Genomic DNA, 22243 nt, shown 5'->3' on the forward strand with positions numbered 1-22243 from the left:
AATGGTTGGTGATATTAACTTCCTGTTTGTGGCACATTAGTATATGTGAGGGGGGAACTTTTCAAGATGGGTGGTGACCATGGCGGCAATTTGGAAGTCGGACATTTTGAATCCAACTTTTGTTTTTTCAATAGGAAGAGGGTCATGTGACACATCAAACTTATTGGGAATTTCACAAGAAAAACAATGATGTGCTTGGTTTTAACGTAACGTTATTCTTTCATGAGTTATTTACAAGTTTCTGACCACTTATAAAATGTGTTCAGTGTGCTGCCCATTGTGTTGGATTGTCAATGCAACCCTCTTCTCCCACTCTTCACACACTGATAGCAACACCGCAGGAGAAATGCTAGCACAGGCTTCCAGTATCCGTAGTTTCAGGTGCTGCAGAATGGGCAAAACAAAAATTGGAACAGGACCCTCAGTTTACGCAGAAGATTTTGTTCAGTGATGAGGCAAATGTTTATGGGAATGGTGAAGTTAACAAACAAAACCATCGCTATTGGTCTGACACTAACCCACATTGGATAGATCCCTCCAAGACTGTTGGAACACAAAAATTGATGGTATGGTGTGGTATATGGGGTACAAAGATAGTGGGGCCATTCTTCATCAATGGAAACCTCAAGGCCACTGGATATGTGAACTTGCTACATGATAATGTGTTTCCCTCTTTATGCACTGAAGCTGGCACGTTCCCTGAGTTTTTCCAGCAAGATGGTGCACCACCACATTATGGGTGTCAGGTCCGAGCATTCCTAGATGAACAGTTTCCTGGAAAGTGGATTGGTCGTCGTGGGCCAGTTGAATGGCCCCCAAGGTCTCCCGATTTGATCACCTTAGACTTTTATCTTTGGGGTCATCTGAAGGCAATTGTCTATGCTGTGAAGATACGAGATGTGCAGCACCTGAAACTACCGATACTGGAAGCCTATGCTAGAATTTCCCCTGCGGTGTTGCTATCAGTGTGTGACGAGTGGGAGAAGAGGGTTGCATTGACAATCCAACACAATGGGCAGCACATTGAACACATTTTATAAGTGGTCAGAAACTTGTAAATAACTCATGAAAGAATAAAGTTACGTTAAAACCAAGCACATCGTTGTTTTCCTTGTAAAAGTCCCAATAAGTTTGATGTGCTTTCCTATTGAAAAAACAAAAGTTGGATTCAATGGTCACCACCCATCTTGAAACGTTTCCCACCTCACATATACTAATGTGCCACAAACAGGAGGTTAATATCACCAACCATTCCCATTTTATTAAGGTGTATCCATATAAATGGCCCACCCTGTAGATCTATTTTTTTTTTTTTTCATTAAACCAGTTTATTTTACATTTGAAAACCGGCCACTAGGGGTCTCCCTCCTAGTAGAATTTTTTTGGTTTACTATTTTATGCCTTTGTCTGCCTGGTAGTGTGCTCAGACTTCCCCAGCAGGCGTGACATCACTGATGCCTGCTTGGGGGGGGGGGGCGCTGCACAGGGTGCCTGCAGTTGTTTCACCACTACAACTCCCAGCATGCCCTGACAGCCAATAGATGTCAGGACAAGCTGGGAGTTGTAGTGGTGAAACAGCTGGAGGCACCCCGTTTAGGTGGAATAAGGGCGGAAGTCCTGCCCCCCCCAGCAGGCATCAGTGATGTCATGCCTGCTGGGGAAGTCTGCCAGGTGTGAGCATACTACCAGGCAGACAAAGGCATTTCTAAAATAGTTTAAAAAAAAAAAAAAAAATTTAAAGGCAGGGAGGGGGGGGGGGGGGGGGGGGTTAGGGATAGATAGGCATTAGGCAGGTAAAGGAAAAAAAAAAAAAAAAAAGGATGGTGGGAGCTACTCTTTAACACTCATTTTATAGTCCAGAAAAACATTCACAACTCTGCAAAATTCCCAGCTGAAATCTCCCAGCACACACACAAAATAAATAAACTAAATAAATAAATGGAACACTAAGATATCCTAGATCTGAATGAATGAACTAATCGTATGAAATACTTTCGTCTTTACATAGTTGAATGTGCCGACAACAAAATCACACAAAAATTATCAATGGAAATCAAATTTATCAATCCATGGGAGATCTGGATATGGAGTCACACTCAAAATCAAAAGTGGAAAACCACACTACAGGCTGATCCAACTTTGATGTAATGTCCTTTAAACAAGTCAAAATGAGGCTCAGTAGTGTGTGTGGCCTCCACGTGCTCGTATGACCTTCCTACAACACCTGGGCATGCTCCTGATGAGGTGGCGGATGGTCTCCTGAGTGATGTACTCCCAGACCTGGACTAAAGCATCCGCCAACTTCTGGACAGTCTGTGGTGCAACGGGGCGTTGGTGGATGGAGCGAGACATGATGTCCCATGTGCTCAATCGGATTCAGGTCTGAGGAACAATGCCTTAGCATCAATGCCTCCCTCCATCAATGCCTCCCTCTTGCAGGAACCGCTGACACACTCCAGCCACATGAGGTCTAGCATTGTCTTGCATTAGGAGGAACCCAGGGCCAACCGCACCAGAATATGGTCTCACAAGGGATCTGAGGAGCTTATCTCGGTACCTAATGGCAGTCAGGCTACCTCTGGCAAGCACATGGGGGGCCAAAGAAATGCCACCTCACACTATTACTGACCCACCGCCAAACCGGTCATGCTGGAGGATGTTGCAGTCAGCAGAACATTCTCCACGGCGTCTCTAGACTGTCACATCTGTCACGTGCGCTCATTGTGAACCTGCTTTCATTTGTGAAGAGCACAGGGCGCCAGTGGCGAATTTGCCGATCTTTGTGTTCTGCACGGTGTTGGGCTGTAAGCACAACCCCCACCTGTGGACGTCAGGCCCTCATACCACCCTCATGGAGTCTGTTTATGACCGTCTGAGTGGACACATGCACATTTGTGGCCTGCTGGAGGTCATTTTGCAAGGCTCTGGCAGTAATCCTCCTTGAACAAAGGCAGAGGTAGCGGTCCTGCTGCTGGGTTGTTGCCCTTCTTACGGCCTCCTCCACATCTCCTGATGTACTGGCCTGTCTCCTTGTAGCGCCTCCATGCTCTGGACACTATGCTGACAGAGACAGCAAACCTTCTTGCCACAGCTCACATTGATGTGCCATCCTGGATGAGTTGCACTTCCTGAGCCACTTGTGTGGGTTGTAGACTCCGTCTCATGCTACCACTAGAGTGAAAGCATCGCCAGCATTCAGAAGTGACCAAAACGACAGCCAGGAAGCATAGGAACTGAGAAGTGGTCTGTGATCACCACCTGCAGAACCACTCCTTTAGTAGGGGGTGTCTTGCTAATTGCCTATAATTTCCACCTGTTGTCTGTTCAATTTGCACAACAGCATGTAAAATTGATTGTCAATCAGTGTTGCTTCCTGAGTGGACAGTGTGATTTCACAGAAGTGTGATTGACTTGGAGTTACATTGTGTTGTTTAAGTGTTCCCTTTATTTTTTTGAGCAGTGTATTTACCACTAGCATTGTACAATATTCTGGAATAAGAGTAAGTAATTCAATATATTGACTGTTTAAATTTTTTTATGGAGAACTGTACATTCATTGTGAAACAGAATTCAGGTGCCCTTCAATCTCTTTCTCAAGTTCATTACAATTAAAGGGGTATTCCAGGATTTTTTTTTTTATTTGGACTATGCTAAAGGGGCTGTAAAGTTAGTGTAGTTCATAATATAGTGTCTGTACCTGTGTGTGATGTTTTTCTCAAAATTCGTCTGTGATTTTCACTACAACATTTATTTTTATCAGCATACAAAATGACTGTTGTCTCAGATTTTTCCCAGCTTGCAATGCGGCCGACACCTGACTCACTAGTCAGCAGATGACAGGGAGCCTGTCTGCCTCAATGGGTGGAGCGATCGCTTGGTGGGAGAGAGATCAATCTGCAACACCTGTAGGCACCCTGATTGAAAACCACACTGATTTGAATGGATGCAGCTCATTTATGTTTCAATGGGTGGGGTGGCTGATGTGTGGGAGGGAGGAAGATGGAATTGTGGGATTTGTAGTCAAATAAAGAAAAGTCAAACAGGAAATAAAAGTTCACAAAAAGCTAGCCACAGTGTTATGGTAATCTCACAACATTGTCATTTAGCCCCAAGACAAGAGCAGATTCTTCCTAATCATGTCCATTACTGTCTACCAGGTAGGTACTAAAATCACCTTATGGTGGATAACCCCTTTAAATGAACGCTTTTTCCCACTAACCTTTGTTCCTTATCTGTGCTTCTTTGGAACCAGGAGGTGCATTGATGTCACCTGTACCTTGAAAGTAGACATACTTTTTAACTGTAATCAGATTAGGAGCAAATTTCCAAACATCTTCTCGATCGTCAATGATGCAGACCATAGAGTCTCCACATGGAAAAAGATTCCTTAAAATTGCAAATCACACAATATAAACCTTGAAAATCAATATAGGAATATTGGTCATGCAAGAAAGTAAACTAAGATACATACAGTAGGTGAAATGAGGATTGAACAAGTGGCCATTGTTTTCACTAAAATATATTTCCAAAGCTAGTGACATGAAGTTTTCACCAGATGTTGGTAGCAACTAGAGATGAGCAAACTTACAGTAAATTCGATTCGTCACAAATTTCTCAGCTCGGCAGTTGGAAAGAGTCTCCTAGGACTGTATCCACCTTTTCCAGCCCACAGGAGCACCTGAAAGCTGAACTAATTTATACAGGATAAGTCATCAACTGCCGAGCTGAGAAGTTCATGACGAATCGAATTTACTGTAAGTTCGCTCATCTCTAGTAGCAACCTTAGAAATACATACAAAGAAACCAAAACAAATAAATTCAGAAATTAAGTTATGTGTAATAATGTGAAATGACACAGGGTAAAAGTATTAAAAACACTTACCAATATTTAAAGGAAAACTGTCAACTTTCTTCCCCCGCACTAACCAGCGGTACTGGCTGGTAGTGCGGGGGACGCTGATCAGTTTAATGCTTACCGTGCCCAGATCCGCCACGCCGTTCGGCCTTAACCTTCTATTTTCGCTATATTCAAATGAGGTGCTAACTGGCACTCTGGCATCAATGCCGAACTGCAGCAGGACTATTGAGGAGTTGGGCGGCGCTGTGGCCCGGCACTGACGTCAGAGTGGAAGTTAGCACCTCATTTGAATATACTGAAAATAGAAGATTACGGCCGAACGGCGCGGCAGATCCGGGTACGGTAAGGTTACCGCTGGTTAGTCCGGGGGGAGAAAGCTGACAGTTTTCCTAATACTTTGTACAAAATCCTTTGTATGTAATGACAGCTTCAAGATGCATCCTGTATGGAGAAACTAGTCACATGCATTGCTCTGGTGTGATATACAGTCTATTCTTCCAGACAGTCTTCAAATCTTGAAGGTTCTACGGGCCTCTTCTATGAATCTTGATCTTTAGTTCTTTCCATACATTTTCAATGGGGTTTAAGTCCAGTAATTGGCTGGGACAGTCTAGCAGCTTTATTGTCTTTCTTTGAAACCATTTGAGAGTTTCCTTGGCTGTGTGTTTGGGATCATTGTCTTGCTGACATGTCCACCCTCATTTCATCATTATCACCCTAGTAGATAACAGATTTTTCTATCAAGAATGACTTGGTAAATTTTCCCATTCATTCTCCCTTCAAGTGCGTGAAGTTTGCCAGTACCATTTGCTGAAAAGCAGCTACACACCATGAGGTTCCCACTGCCACTGTTATGGTGATTTTAGGGTGTTGTGCAGTGCATTTCTCCTCCAAACATGGTGTGTCCGAAAACTACACTGCTCAAAAATATAAAGGGAACACTAAGATAACACATCCTAGATCTGAATGAACTAATCGTATGAAATACTTTCATCTTTACATAGTTGAATGTGCTGACAACAAATTCACACAAAAATTATCAATGGAAATCAAATTTATTAACCTAAGGAGGTCTGGATATGGAGTTACACTCAAAATCAAAGTGGAAACCCACACTACAGACTCATTCAACTTTGATGTAACGTCCTTAACCCCTTAAGGACCTGGGGTTTTTCTGTTTTTGCATTTTCGTCTTTTCCTCCTTACCTTTAAAAAATCATAACTCTTTCAATTTTGCACCTAAAAACCCATACGATTGGTTATTTTTTGCACCACCAATTCTACTTTGTAATGATATTAGTCATTTTACCCAAAAATCTACGGCGAAACATTAAAAAAAAGATCATTGTGAGACAAAATTGAAAAAAAAAAAAACTCCATTTTGTAACTTTTGGGGGCTTCCGTTTCTACAAAGTAAATTTTTTGGTAAAAATTACACCTCTTTATTCTGTAAGTCCATACGATTAAGATGATACCCTACTTATGTAGGTTTGATTTTGTCGTACTTATGGAAAAAATCCTAAACTACATGCAGGAAAATGTATACATTTAAAATTGTCATCTTCTGACCCCTATAACTTTTATTTTTTACCCGCGTATGGGGGGGGGGGGGGGGGGGGAGGGGGCTAATTTTTTGCACCATGATCTAAAGTTTTTAGTGGTACCATTTTCGCATTGATAGGACTTATTGATCGCTTTTTATTCATTTTTTTACAATATAAAAAGTGACCAAAAATGCACTGTTTTGGACTTTGGAATTTTTTTGCGCGTACGCCATTGACCTTGCGGTTTAATTAACAATATATTTTTATAATTCGGACATTTCTGCATGCAGCAATACCACATATGCTTATTTTATTTACAATGTTTTTTATTTTATGGGAAAAGGGGGGCGATTCAAACTTATTAGGGAATGTGTTAAATGATCTTTATTCACTTTTTTTGCAATGAGGGAGCTATAACACTGCACACACTGATCTTTTACATTGATCAGTGGTTTCTCATAAGAAACCACTGATCGATGATTCTGCTGTTTGACGGCTCATGCTCGGATCTCAGGCACTGAGCAGTCATTCGGTGATCGGACAGCATGAAGGCAGGTAGAAACCCTACGGCTGTCATGTAAGCTGTTCGGGATGCCGTGATTTCGCCGCGGCAATCCCAAACAGCTCCCTGAGCTAACCGGCATGGTTTTACTTTCATTTAAGATGCGGCGTTCAACTTTGAACACTGCATCTAAAGGGTTAATAGCGCGCGGCACCACGATCAGTGCTGCACGCTATTAGCCGCGTGGCCCCGCGTTATAGATCGGGAGCGGACTCATGACGTACCAGTACGTCATGGGTCCTTAAGAGGTTAAAACAAGTCAAAATGAGACTCCGTGTGTGTGGCCTCCACGTACCAGTATGACCTCCCTACAACACCTGGGCATGCTCCTCATGAGGTGGCGGATGGTCTCCTGAGGGATGCCCTCCCAGACCTGGACTAAAGCATGGATGGAGCGAGACATGATGTCCAAGATGTGCTCAAATCGGATTCAGGTCTGGGGAATGGGTGGGCCAGTCCATAGCATCAATGCTTTCCTCTTGCAGGAACCGCTGACACATTCCAGCCACATGAGGTGTAGCATTGTCTTGCTTTAGGAGGAACCCAGGGCCAACCATACCAGCATATGGTCTTCAAAAGGGGTCTGAGTATCTCATCTCAGTACCTAATGGTAGTAAGCTACCTCTGGCAAGCACATGGGAGAGGTGTGGAGCACCCCAAAGAAATGCCACCCCACACCATTACTGACCCACCGCCAAACCGGTCATGCTGGAGGATGTTGCAGGCAGCAGAACTTTCTCCACGGCGTCTCCAGATTATGTCACATGTGCTTACTGTGATCCTGCTTTCATCTGTGAAGAGCACAGGGCGCCAGTGCCAATCTTGGTGTTCTCTGGCAAATGCCAAACATCCTGCACGTTGCTGGCTGGAAGCACAACCCCCACCTGTGGATGTCCTGGACGTCATACCACCCTCATGGAGTCTGTTTCTGACCATTTGAGTGGACAAATGCACATTTGTGGCCTACTGGAGGTCATTTTTGCAGGGCTCTGGCAGTGCTCCTCCTTGCACAATGGCAGAGGTAGCAATCCTGCTGCTGGTTTGTTGCCCTCCTACGGCCTCCTCCACGTCTTCTGATGCACTGGCCTGTCTACTGGTAGCGCCTCCATGCTCTGGACACTAACAGTTCATAAGGTTGAAAAAAGACCAAAGTCCATCAAGTTCAACCTATAACCCTAATGAGTGCCTACTGAGTCGATCCAGAGGAAGGCAAAAAACCCTCATAAAAGTGGTAAAAATTCCTTCCCGACTCCAAATATGGCAGTCAGAATAAATCCCTGGATCAACAATCTGTCCCTATAGATCTAGAATCCATAACCTGTAATGTTATTACTCTCCAAAAATGCACCCAGACCCCTTTTGAACTCTTTTACAGAGTTCACCATGACCACCTCCTCAGGCAGAGAATTCCACAATCTCACTGCTCTTCCATTAAATAACCCCCGTCTGTGCTGGTGTAGAAACCTTCTTTCTTCTAAACGTAGAGGATGCCCCCTTGTTATAGATACAGTCCTGGGTATACATAGATCATGGGAGAGATCACTGTACGGTCCCCTGATATATTTATACATAGTTATTAGGTATCCCCTAAGCCTTCTTTTTTCTAAACTAAATAACCCTAATTCTGATAATCTTTCTGGGTACTGTAGTCCTCCCATTCCCCGTATTACTCTGGTTGCCCGTCTTTGAACCCTCTCCAGCTCCCCTATATCTTTCTTGTACACTGGTGCCCAGTACTGTACACACAGTATTCTATGTGTGGTCTGACTAGTGATTTGTACAGCGGTAGAATTATTTCCTTGTCGTGGGAATCTATGCCCCTATTGATGCACCCCATGATTTTATTTGCCTTGGCAGCAGCTGCCCGACACTTGTCACTACAGCTAAATTTACTAGTAATTAAGACTCCTAAATCCTTTTCCATGTAAGTCGTTCCAAGTGTTCTCCCATTTAATACCAGCCTGGATATTTCTTCCCCATGTGCATTACCTTACATTTATCAGTGTTGAACCTCATCTGCCACTTCCCAGCCCAAACCTCCAACCTATCCAAATCCATTTGTAACAGTACCCTGTCCTCTATTGTGTTTCCAGCTTTACAGAGTTTAGTATCATCTGCAAAGATTGCTACTTTACTATTCAACCCCTCTACAAGGTCATTAATAAATATATTAAATAGAACAGGACCCAAGACGGACCCCTGTGGTACCCCACTAGTAACAGTCACCCAATCAGAATAAGTACCATTAATAACCACCCTCTGTTTTCTATCATTGAGCCAGTTACTTACCCACTTGCACACATTCTTCCCCAGCCCCATCCTTCTCATTTTATGCACCAATCTTTTATGTGGCACCGTATCAAATGCTTTGGAAAAATCCAGATATACGACATCCAGCGATTGCCCCTGGTCCAGTCTGGAGCTCACCTCCTCATAAAAGCTGACCAGGTTAGTTTGACAGGACTAACCTGGTCATACATAAATTTTTATCAAGATGCTCCAGAATTGCATCCCTTAGAAAACCCTCAAACAATTTACATACAACGGAGGTTAAATTAACAGGTCTATAATTCCTGGGGTCACCTTTTGATCCCTTTTTAAATATTTATACCACATTTGTCATGTGCCAGTCCTGGGGAACAGTACCTGTTACTATAGAGTCCGTGAATATTAAAAATAGGGGTCTGTCTATTACATTACTTAATTCCTTTAACACACGGGGGTGAATGCCACTACGCTGACAGACACAGCAAACCTTCTTGCCACAGTTCACATTGATGTGCCATCCTGGATGAGCTGCACTATCTGAGCCACTTGTGTGGGTTGTAGACTCCGTCTCATGCTACCACTAGAGTGAAAGCACCGCCAGCATTCAAAAGTGACCAAAACATCAGCCAGGAAGCATAGGAACTGAGAAGGTCTGTGGTCACCACCTGCAGAACCACTCCTTTATTGGGGGTGTCTTGCTAATTGCCTATAATTTCCACCTGTTGTCTGTTCCATTTGCACAACAGCATGTGAAATTGATTGTCAATCAGTGTTGCTCCCTGAGTGGACAGTGTGATTTAACAGAAGTGTGATTGACTTGGAGTTACACTGTGTTGTTTAAGTGTTCCCTTTATTTTTTCAGCAGTGTATTCTTCTTTTCACTCCTCTGCCAGATATCTTTGCAGAAGCACCTGGTCGAGGCAATGTTGTGTCTTTCCACTTCCATATTTTGGCCCCAACAGTGCTCACAGGATCACTAAGAAGCTTAGAAATGTGTTTGTAACCAATGCCATTGTCATGTTTCGCAACAATTAGGTTACAAAGGACTTGAGAAAGCTTTTTACTTTTACCCATCATGAGTGGTGTCTTGTGTGACACCTTTGCAATGAGACCTTTTTGTAGGCCAGCTGAACAAGCTGACAAGGGGCTGGATTGCTTTCTAATTACATATAGATTTCGGCTGTGGTCTTGGCTTTCCACAAATTTATGCATTTCTCTTTCTTCCTGTGTTTAATACTGTTTCCTTGTGCCATTTCCCATTATTACTCTCAACTTACCTTTGGATGTATGGATTGCTTAGGTTATTACTAGGGCTGCACGATATGGGGAAAATGTGTGATTGCGCTTATGGGCCTAAATATTGCGATTTCGATATGCGATGCAATAAATAAATGGTGAAATCCCGCCATTTCATGTCCAATCTCATTTCCATCGCCCCCTTGTCGCATTCTCCCCTCATGGTCACATCTTCTCCCATCAGATTTTCCCCCTATGTCACATTCCCCCCTCCCCCTGCCACATTGCCCCCTCCTGCCACATTCTCCCCCCCCATATAACATCTCACCCCCCCCCCCCCCTCACATTCCCCAAATTCTCCCCCCATATCAATTTCCCACCTCCCCCTGCCACATTCTCCCCCATACCACATTCTCCCCCTGGGAAACCTAGTGTGTTTGCTGCCGAAAAATACCTTTCCCCATTGGCCTCTGGCTTGACATGTGACACCACTGCGGCCAGTGATTGGCTAAAAAGGGAAAGGTCCTACTAGTTGAATGGTGGAGAGGGCAGACACCGGAATGCACAGAGGGAAACGGCATCTGCAGGGACCGGGAGTAGGTTAGCAGTTTTTTTTTTCTTTCTCCCTGCGCCCTTTTACTTAGCTCAGTGTTCTTCTACCAGGGTGCTTTCAGCTGTTGTGAAACTACAACTACCCGCATGCCCGGACAGCGTTTGCCGGTCCGGGCATGCTGGGGGTTGTAGTTTTGCAACAACTGGAGGCACCCTGGTTGGGAAACACAGACTTCGTATTTAAATGTGTTTTTACCTGCTCTGGTCGGCCCCCACATGCAGCAGCACATGGTAGCTGGCCCGAGCAGATAATCGCTAGTTTTCCCAGGGGGGCCGTACCGCTATATTGAAAAAGCAAAATTGTGATTCGATAGACTTTGCGATATATCGAGCAACCATAGTTATTACCAACATTTTGTTGAATAGGTCATGTCAATAGTGCCTTTGGAAATATATTTAGTGAGAAAAACTGTGACGTGTTCAATATTTTTTATTCACCTGCTGTAAATATTTATCAGCTCGACTAATCCAAGCAAAATGACGGATAGCACTCCAAACCCACATACACAGAAATATCAGCCTTCATTTTTTTATATAACTTTGATGAAAAAATAAATTTTTATATTATCTATCTATCTATCTATATATTTTTTTTTATTTTTTATTTATTTATTTATTATATACACACACACAGTCATGGCCGTAAATGATGGCACACCTGAGATTTTTCTAGAAAACTAAGTATTTCTCACAGAAAAGGATTGCAGTAACACATGCTTTGCTATACAAATGTTTATTCCCTTTGTGTGTATTAGAACTAAACCAAAAAAGGGAGGAAAAAAAGCAAATTGCACATAATGTCACACAAACTCCAAAATGGTCAGGACAAAATTATTGAAACTCTTTCAAAATTGTGGAAAAATAAGATTGTTTCAAGCATGTGTTGCTCCTTTAAACTCACCTGGGGCAAGTAACAGGTGTGGGCAACATAAATATCACACCTCAAAGTAGATAAAAAAGCGGAGAAGTTCACTTAGTCTTTGCAGTGTGTGTCTGTGTGTGCTACACTAAGCATAGACAACATAAAGAGGAGACGAGAACTGTCTGAATTGTGGAAAAATATCAACAATCTCAAGGTTACCAGTCCATCTTCAGAGATCTAGATTTGCCTTTGTCCACAGTGCGCAACATTATCAAGAAGTTTGCAAACCATAGCACTGTAGCTAATCTCCCTGGGCGTGGACGGAAGAGATAAATTGATGAACGGTGTAAACACAGGTTAGTCCGGATGGTGGATAAGCAGCCCCAAACAAGTTCCAAAGATATTCAAGCTGTCCTGTAGGCTCAGGGAGCAGCAGTGTAAGCGCGAACTATCTGTCGACATTTAAATGAAATGCTATGGCAGGAGACCCACTGTTGACACAGAGACAAAGAAAGAATACATTTTGCCAAAATTAACTTAAGTCAAAATGCTTCTGGGAAAACGTCTTGTGGACAGATGAGACGAAGATAGAGCCTTTTGGTAAAGCACATCATTCTACTGTTTACTGAAACTGGAATGAGGACTTCAAAGAAAAGAACACAGTACATACAGTGAAATATGGTGGAGGTTCAATTATGTTTTGGGGTTGTTTTGCTGCCTCTGGCACTGGGTGCCTTGAATTTGTGCAAGGAATCATGAAATCTGAGGATTACCAACAGATTTTGGGTCGCTCTGTACAGCCCAGTGTCAGAAAGCTGGGTTTGCGTCTGACATCTTGGGTCTTCCAGCAGGATAATGACCCCAAACATATGTCAAAAAGCATCCAGAAATGGATGGCTACAAAGCGCTGGAGAGTTCTGAAGTGGCCAGCAATGAGTCTAGATCTAAATCCCATTGAACACATGTGGAGAGATCTTAAAGGGGTATTCCAGGAAAAAACTTTTTTATATATATCAACTGGCTCCAGAAAGTTAAACAGATTTGTAAATTACTTCTATTAAAAAATCTTAATCCTTTCAGTACTTATGAACTTCTGAAGTTAAGGTTGTTCTTTTCTGTCTAAATCCTCTCTTATGACACCTGTCTCGGGAAACGCCCAGTTTAGAAGAGGTTTGCTATGGGGATTTGCTTCTAAACTGGGCGTTTACCGAGACAGGTGTCATCAGAGAGGATTTAGACAGAAAAGAACAACCTTAACTTCAGAAGCTCATAAGTACTGAAAGGATTAAGATTTTTTAATAGAAGTAATTTACTAATCTGTTTAACTTTCTGGAGCCAGTTGAGATATATATATATATATATATATATATATATATATATATATATATATATAATTTCCTGGAATACCCCTTTAAAATTGCTGTTGGGAAAAGGCGGCCTTCCAATAAGAGACCTGAAGCAGTTTGAAAAGGAAGAGTGGTCCAACATTCCGGTTGAGAGGTGTAAGAAGCTTATTGATGGTTATAGGAAGCAACTGATTATTTTTTTTTTTTTTTTACAAAGGGTGTGCAGCCAAATATTAAATTAAGGGTGCCAATAATTTTGTCCAGACCATATTTGGAGTTTGGTGTGAAATTATGTCCAATTTGCTTTTTTTCCCCTCCCTTTTTTGGTTTACTTCCAATACACACAAAGGGAATAAACATGTGTATAGCAAAACATGTGTAACTGCAATCCTTTTCTGTGAGAATTACTTCATTTTCTTGAAAAATTTCAGGGATGGCAAACATTTACGCCCACCTTGACAAAGGCAGCGTGAGGTTGATGAAACATAGCTTCACTTGGGAGTGAATAAAGACCACTTTGTTTCACCTCCTGGAGTGCCATCGACTCTTCCTCAAGTATATTTCTTGGATCCTCGACCTGGATAAACAGTGGTGGGCACCCGTTCACCTTTTCTTTGGAGTGCTACCATCTTCTCTAATAATATATATATATATATATAGACATGTAAAGACTTGAAAAGAAACTTGGACAGCACACAGAGGTAATGTTTAACCTACAAACATCTTTATTGCTCCATAGCAGGTCCCAGTTTCTTCTCGGTAAGTCTCCACATATAACTATCCTATTACTCAACTACCATGACAACAAAATTACTCTGGCACAAGTAACCCCCAAACAAACTTATGTGAAGTGCTGCAACTATAAAAGCATTTGTATAAAAAAAAAAAAAAAAAAATTAAATAAAAAAATGATTGACAGACAAACCTAAGATTTCCGGTTTTGGAAAACGGATCTATACATTCATCCCTAGATAATATTCGATGTGAGAAAAGCTTCTTCTCAGGATCTAAGAAACCTAAAAACAACAACAAAAAACAACAACATGTTGTTACAATGCATCTTCATAGTTCCAAAAATGGGGCTGTCCAAGAAAAAGCAAAGTTTACTATACTGCCAAGATACTGTGAAACCAATAGTATCTGTTGTTTTAACCAGAAGTCACTTCCTCTATTCATTCCTACAAGACTGATGTTGGGAGTCTTAGGAATGACTAGAGAATATATCTTCTGGGACACACAGCAGAAGCTGTGGTATCCGCAAGTTCTAATCAGAAGGAGAGGACTAAACAATGGCCAGATTATCAGACATCACATGCACAATATCAGACAAACTATTTTTTACTGCTAAAAGTAATAATGCATATTTTATAAACTGTTCTGAAGGATTATCATATAGAACAACTTTATCGATAGCACATTACACATTTCTGCAGCCTTATACTGCCCCCTTGTGTTAAATGAAGTAATTTTAGCAAATAATGCCTTCACATTAGAAGTTGACTATTTAAAAGATATACATTCCATTTTAGTAAATACTCCAATACTTTCCTGCACTAAAGATTATCACGAACAATCAGAATACCTACTATTTTTAAGAATCAGTGCCTATAGTAATAAAAATGACCAAAACCAACTGTGTGAAATCTGCATCAAATGCAAAATTTACGGACTTCCGGTTCCGGCGATGCAGGTGGTGTGAGGACAGCGCTCCCACAATCCCTGGCACATGGAACCGCACCCCGGTCCTGCGGGACCGCCGACTGGCACCTAACCACTGCTCTGCCTTCACCCTGGTGCACGAGCAGACTGACAGTCAGGTCCTTTTCAGCACTGAGGAGGCTCCTCCTGACATGTCCAGCAGTCTGCAGCCCAATAAGCAGGTTACTTCAGCTGCAGAAGCCTGGCCTGTGGCCTTGCAGGCACTGGCTGCTAAAATGGTGCCGCTTGTCTTACCTGACATACAAGCTGCCATGCAGACCCCCATAAAGACCACAGTACTACAGCTGCAGAAGGATGTACAAGGCCATGCTGACCAGCTGGATGAGGCAGAAAAGAGTATATAGTGTCCCTGGAAGATGAGAACAGTGGGCTGGTGCCCCGTCTGTGCCGTGCAGAAACCTATTTGGTCTATGTGAGTGAAAAATTGGAGGGCCTTGAGAATTGCTCTCGCCGCAACAACCTACGCATAGTGGGGGTGAGTGAATCAGTCCCTCATTCTGCCCTGCAAAAGTTCTGTGAACGTGATCTGCCTAAAGCCCTGAGACTCTCCCACCTATGCCGGGTGGAGCGAGCGCACCATCTGGGCCCCAACCCGCCATCTGTATCGTGCTCCAATCACAACGACCGGGGACAGTCTCGACCGTGGCAAGTGATTTTCAAGCTCCTGGATTACAATGACAAGTTGGAGCTTCTCTGTGCCTTTCGTAAATGCATGTCCCCGCTGGAATTTCGCAACAGACGTCTCCTGCTATTTGAAGAGTTCTCAATAGAAGTGGTGAAAAGGAGACATTCATTCAGCAAGGTGTGCTTGGAACTCTACAAGGCAAAAAGACGTTTCCGGCTGCTGTATCCGGCCACTTTAAAGGTGCACCCCCTTGATGGGAATTTCACGTCTTACTCTTCCGCACTCTAGGCTGAGGATGCTCTGGAATCGTTACTGAGTGAACGGTGCCCTTCTCCAGCCCCAGCCGCATATCCACCCCGTGCTATTGACCTTAGATGCCGAAAAGGCTTTTGAAAATGTGCATTGGGATTGGCTGGGCCTGGTGTTAGAGAAGTTTGGAATTTGTGGCAGGTTTTCATTTTTCTTGGCTGGTTTGTACAAGGATCTCACAGCCAGGGTCTTGACACCGGGGATCCTGTCAACACCCTTCCTCCTACATAAGGGCACTAGACAGGGGTACCAACTCTTTCCCCTCGTTTGATCTGGCCATTGAACCCTTGGCACACTATTTAAAATCCTCAGATCTGTACTCGGGGGTGAGAGTGGGTTCCTCGGAGGTGAAGGTGTCACTGTTTGCAGATGATGTCCTTTTATATCTTAGTGAACCCGGCCAAGGACATGCCTCATGTTTTAGATTTTCTTTCTTATTTGGGAGTCTATCGGGTTATAAAATTAACATGTCCAAGTGTGAACTCCTTCCTTTGGGTTTGTCGCTTCCGCGCTGACTTGCAGCGGGGGGAACCTGGGGGTGTCTGTGGGGTCCTCTCATATTCAGTATCTAGGTATTAAATTAGGTAAGATGCCTGATTCCCTGTATTCCCTTCAAGGGGTACTCCGGTGGAAAACTTTTTTTTTTTTTTTTTAAATGAACTGGTGCCAGAAGGTTAAACAGATTTTTAAATTACTTCTATAAAAAAATCTTAATCCTTTCAGTACTTTTTGAACTTCTTTTTTGTGTTGTCCACAGTGCTGTCCAGAGCAGGAGAAAATTCCCTATAGCAAACTTATGCAACTCTGGATAGTTCCTGACACGGACAGAGGTGTCAGCAGAGAGCACTGTGGACAACAAAAAAGAAATTCAAAAAGTAAAGAATTTCCTCTGTCACATACAGCTGCTAAAAAGTACTAAAAGGATTACGATTTTTTAATAGAAGTAATTTACAAATCTGTTTAACTTTCTGGCACCAGTTCATTTAAAAAATAAAAAAAATAAAAAGTTTTCCAACAGAGTACCCCTTTAACCCCTTAAGGACCCGACCATTTTTTGAACATCTGACCACTGTCACTTTAAACATTAATAACTCTGGGATGCTTTTACTTTTCATTCTGATTCCAAGATTGCTTTTTCGTGACATATTCTACTTTATGTTAGTGGTGAAATTTTGTCGATACTGCATCATTTATTGGTGAAAAAATCTCCAGCTCTGCCATAGCGATGTATTGAGGGGGAGTGTCGCCCGCCGCTTCGTGCGGTGAACGACACTCACTATCTGGACGGAGAGCCTGGCCCCCGTACAGAGAGATCGCAGGGGGCCCCAGCGGTCAGACCCCCCCGCAATCTCAAACTTATCCCCTCCCTATCCTTAGGATAGGGGATAAGTTTTTCACCACTGGACTACCCCTTTAAGGAGATAGTTGCGGATGGGATAGCAACAGTACCTAGACTAGGTCCAACATTGATCAGTCTAATTAGTAGTGTTCAGAAAAATGAAGCTAACACAAAGAATAATAAACAGAACTGGTTGAACATAGTAGGCAATTGGAAATGTGGCCACACTAAATGCATGATGTGCGGCACCCAAAATGTGGTTTCGTGTCACACAGGTAAAAGCTACCCTATACGAGAATATTTGAATTGTAATACCAAGTCATTGTAATACCAAGACATGCGACAAAATTAAAGAAAAAACACCATTTTGTAAATTTTGGGGGCTTCCGTTTCTACGCAGTGCATTTTTCGGTAAAAATTACACCTTATCTTTATTCTGTAGGTCCATACGATTAAAGTGATACTCTACTTATATAGGTTTGATTTTATCGTATTGCTGGAAAAAAATCATAACTACATGCAGGAAAATGTAAACGTTTAAAATGGTCTTCTGACCCTTGATGGCTCATTTTTTGCACCGTGATCTGAAGTTTTAAGTGCTACCATGTTTGTATTGATCTGACTTTAATTGCTTTTTATTCATTTTTTCAGGATATAAAAAGTGACCAAAAATACGCCATCTTGTACTTTGGAATTTTTTGCGTGTACGCCATTGACTGTGCAGTTTAACTAACGATATATTTTTATATTTCGGACATTTCTGCACGCGGCGATACCACGATTATTTTTATTTACACAGAGTTTTTTTTTTTTTTTAAATGGGAAATTCAAATTTTTATTAGGGAAGGGGATAAATGATTATTAACTTTTTTTTCACCTTTTTTTTGGCAATGTTATAGCTCCCATAGGGGGCTATAACACTGCACATACGGATCTTTTACATGGATATTTGTTATCCCATAGGATGATTCTGCCGCTTGACTGCTCATGCCTGGAACTCAGGCACTGAGCAGTCATTCGGCGATCGGACACCAGGAGGCAGGTAAGGGGACTCTCCTCATGTCCTTCAGCAGTTCGGGATGCTGCGCTGTGCCTTTGAACTCCGCGTCTAAAGGGCGATTAGTGCCACTCGCTATTAGCCACGGGTCCCGGCCGTTGTTAGAGGCGAGGCAGTGGCCCAGCTTTATAGAAAGCAGTGCTGTGGAGTTGAGGAGTCGGACGAAATTTTGGGTACCTGGAGACAGAAAACAATGCACCGACTCCTACTAAATTTAGATTGGAATATAAAAAAAGCAAGTTTAAATGTCCCAATTCACAAAAAGTAATAATCAATTACTTCTCTACTGTAAGAATAAAGACCAATGCATGCAGTGCCTCACTTAACCGCAAAACAAACATGTTAAGTGACCGTGAAGAAGCATGCTTTTCATGTGCTTCACTATATGGCACGCAACGCACAATTAGGAGTGGCAATACTTACACTTTCCATAGTGTTGTGTTCTGCTGTTACAGGGAACCCATGGGTAACCTAGCCTCTCACTGATAAGGGATTAAGTAAATATGTTTTTTGCAGGACTAGAGACACTTGTATAGGTGAAGGGAATGGAGGGTCAATAGTTCAAGACTGAAGCTGTAAACCATTGGAAAAACTGCTGTCATTCAGCTAAGGCTATAAAAACTTGTAAACTCCGATTGTTAGCTTAAACTTTAAACATGACTATGGCATTCTACTAAGGAAATCCTGTTTTATAATAAATGCCCCTTCCTGGATCCTCCCACTGCCCTATCTTCAGCAACAGATCAGCACACAAAAAGGAGAAGGAAGCAGCTTCTGCCCAACTACCTCTCTCTGCTAGAAGAGCTTAGAAGAACTTGGTGGAACCGCTTCTTGGATTCAGCTGTGTTTATAAATACATTTGCATATTAATAGAGAGGAGTCGGGGAGTCGGAAGTACAAAAAACTGCGGAGTCGGAAAATTTATCTACCAACTCCACAGCCCTGATAGAAAGGGAGCGGACTCAGGGCGTACAGGTGCGTCCTCAAGGAGTTAAGCACCGGCAGGTGTGAAACGCGTCAGCTGAACTTTCTGTACGTGACTTTGGTCCAAAGACTTTTCCATACACATGAAGTGCCGGACATTTCCTTCTATACACAAAGTCCAAAACTATGCATTTATATCACTTCATATAGAATTAAAAAAAAACTTAATAAAAAGCGATCAAAAAGTCCCATTATAATAAAAAAAAGTTACTGATAAAAACTACAGATCACGGCGTAAAAATGGGGCCCTCACATAGCCCCATATGCAGAAAAAAAAAAAAAAGTTATAGGGATCAGAAGATGACATTTTCAAAACATACTAATTTTGGGGCATGTAGTTAGGATTTTTTTTTAAAGTAGTAAAATAAAATAAAACCTACATAAACTGGGTATCCTTGTGACTGTATGGACATACAGAATAAAGTTAAGGAGATTTTTTTGTACTCACCATAAAATCTCTCTCTCGTAGCCTTCATTGGGGGACACCTACTGATGGATATATGCTCTTGCCACTAGGAGGCTCTGACACAAGGGAAAAAAAGTCGGCTCCTCCCTGGCCGTGAGGTAATCAGTTGTCATAAAGCAGTAGGAGAAGCCAACAAAGAAATATGTCCGAAGGACCCATGAAAGGAATCCCGGATAAACAAACCAAAAACTGGAAAAACATTATCCGGAAAAAAGATGAATAAATGGGTGGGTGCAGTGTCCCCCGATGAAGGCTATGAGAAAGATTTTACGGCGAGCACAAAAAAAATCTCCTTTTCTCGGTCGCTCTTCATTGCGGGACACCTACTGATGGGAGGCACCAAAGCAGTTCCCTAGGGTGGGAACAACAACCACCAGAGAAAGGAATCAATCTAGAGACCGAACTCTTATGTCCACAAGGCCTGCGGACGAGCCCCCAGATCAGAGATTAACTAGGCCCAGAAATTGAGCTCCCGGAAGAACCCCCGTCCATGGAGATGGACTAGGACACCAAGGGAAGGGACTTTCCTCTGTAAAGGCCCAAGACACCCGGGTCATATAGAGAGACAAGAAAAGGTCGACCAGGAAGCCAGATGGGCCAGAACCCTCCTGAAAGCAGATAAACAACTCCCAGAAACCCAGCAAGGAGAGCAGTGTACGCCTAAGCAGAAGACGAGCACAGGGAGGTGGAGACCAGAAACCACAGGAAAAAAAGAAAAACCGAAATCTGCTCTGGAGAGGTCTGGTGCATGAGAACAAAGACCTGAACAGCAGCAGACCCAACAAACCCCTTTCCCAGGGTCCTGCCATGAGCACCCAGAAGGTGACAATAGCCGTACTGGTTTAATCTGGATGACCTGAGCGCCCTCTAACTCGGGAGGACATGGACCCCAAAAGAAGAAAGGAGCGTAAAGCCCTGAAAAAAAGGGGGCATCCAGGAGAGACCAACATGGAAACTGGAGATGTCAGAGTCACGTGGAAGACGAACCCCTGAAGAGTAAGGAAAACAAACGTCCGCGAAAACACTCCGGACGACAAACTTCCATGTGGGAACATGATGAGGTGAAGAAGTTGAGTACAGAAAGACTGCTTCACCAAATGGGATCGCGGAGGAGTCTGGCCTGGATCACTACACATGCCCGAGACCTCAACCATCACCAAGGCCCAAAGAACAAGAAGAGCCACCAGAAAAGAAGGCACGCCACAGCATCCTAGGACAGAGTCCTAGCCAAGGAGACTAACCGGACTTGGACCTCAGGGGTCCCAGCAGACCAGAGCACTCCGAAGAAACATCCCTCCAGAACGGAAACAGAACAGAGGGGGAAACAAAAGGTGAACCCAGCAGGGACTCTCAGGTTCTGGGCACAGGAAGGTTACTCCAGAAGACTATGGAGTCAAAGCAGTACAACTGACACAGACAAAAAAGGAAGGAAGAACACACCCTTCCAGGGAGATTGCACTGAGTGTGGAGAAAAGCGATGGTAGGACCCGAACAACAGACAGTGGCTAGACCAGCTGTCACCGGCCATACAAGATTACCTAGACTCATCCAACAAAGGACATAGTCGAGGCTGCGAGAGCAGCAGTAGACAACCAAAAAACATAAAGAGAGCCAGGCTGTCATGGTGGACAGTAAACACACAAGCCTAGAAAGCAACAAAAAAAAAAAAAAAAAAGGGCCCAGCCGGAAACCCCCCTTGAATAGTGGGAACAGAGAGATGGCACCATCTTGGCGGCAGAAAAAAAGCTCAACAAACTATTCCTCCTAGTGGAAGGAAAACAAGGGTGGTCAAGACGAAACTCAGGTACTGGCTATGCCAAGCACCCTGATCCCCGTACCACCTGTGGAAGGGGGATTGGTAAAATGCGCCAGGCACTGTAGGAGCAGGGAAATGCTGCCCCACAGCCACGGGACAATTACTGGATGGGTGTAGCCCCCAGGCCCCAGTGACAACCCATCGCTGTATAGAGGACCCACCCTGTGTCCCCAGAGGGATCGGAAACCTGCACACTGGAGCTGGGCAAAAAACAAGACTTGTTGAGAGCCATTCCGGACGATGACAAAGGCAACAGAGTAAGTGCCTGAGCAACCCAGGGCAGAAACCCCGGAAAAGTACCTGGAGGCACAGGGAGGGGCTGAATTGACTGTGTGCCTCATCAGGACCCATGAAAGAACAGAAGTGCTCAATCGCCGCAGAAATGCAGAAACAAAATCACAGGAAACCCCGAGGCACACCCCAACAGACAGATGGAAAGGTGGGGTCTACACTTAGAGCGGCCTTAGGACATGTGGGGACACAGACATGAGTACCTCACGATAATAGTGGGGTAGCAAGACTGCAGACACGAAAGAAACCAGACATTCAAAGGACCGGCTGGAAGGGAGGCATGCCCCTAGCAGAACCACAATGCAACTTTAGAAAGGAGAACAGAGTGATGCTGGCGTTACTGAGAAAA

The 22243-nt window shown here is 43.3% G+C and overlaps 1 protein-coding gene across 5 annotated transcripts in view; it reads right to left on the reverse strand.

The window, feature by feature from the left end:
* Positions 1 to 22243, reverse strand: part of CTDP1 (CTD phosphatase subunit 1) — a 149656-nt gene that overhangs the window by 66171 nt on the left and 61242 nt on the right. For all 5 annotated transcript variants that reach the window (XM_056521377.1, XM_056521375.1, XM_056521376.1 and 2 more), the window contains exons 6-7: positions 14214 to 14304; positions 4220 to 4386 (exon numbers count right to left, since the gene is read on the reverse strand). In XM_056521377.1, the coding sequence (XP_056377352.1) occupies positions 4220 to 4386; positions 14214 to 14304 (258 nt within the window). The remainder of the gene's footprint in view (positions 1 to 4219; positions 4387 to 14213; positions 14305 to 22243) is intronic.

This window comes from Hyla sarda, chromosome 5 (genome assembly GCF_029499605.1).
Source record: "Hyla sarda isolate aHylSar1 chromosome 5, aHylSar1.hap1, whole genome shotgun sequence".
Lineage (NCBI taxonomy): Eukaryota > Metazoa > Chordata > Amphibia > Anura > Hylidae > Hyla > Hyla sarda.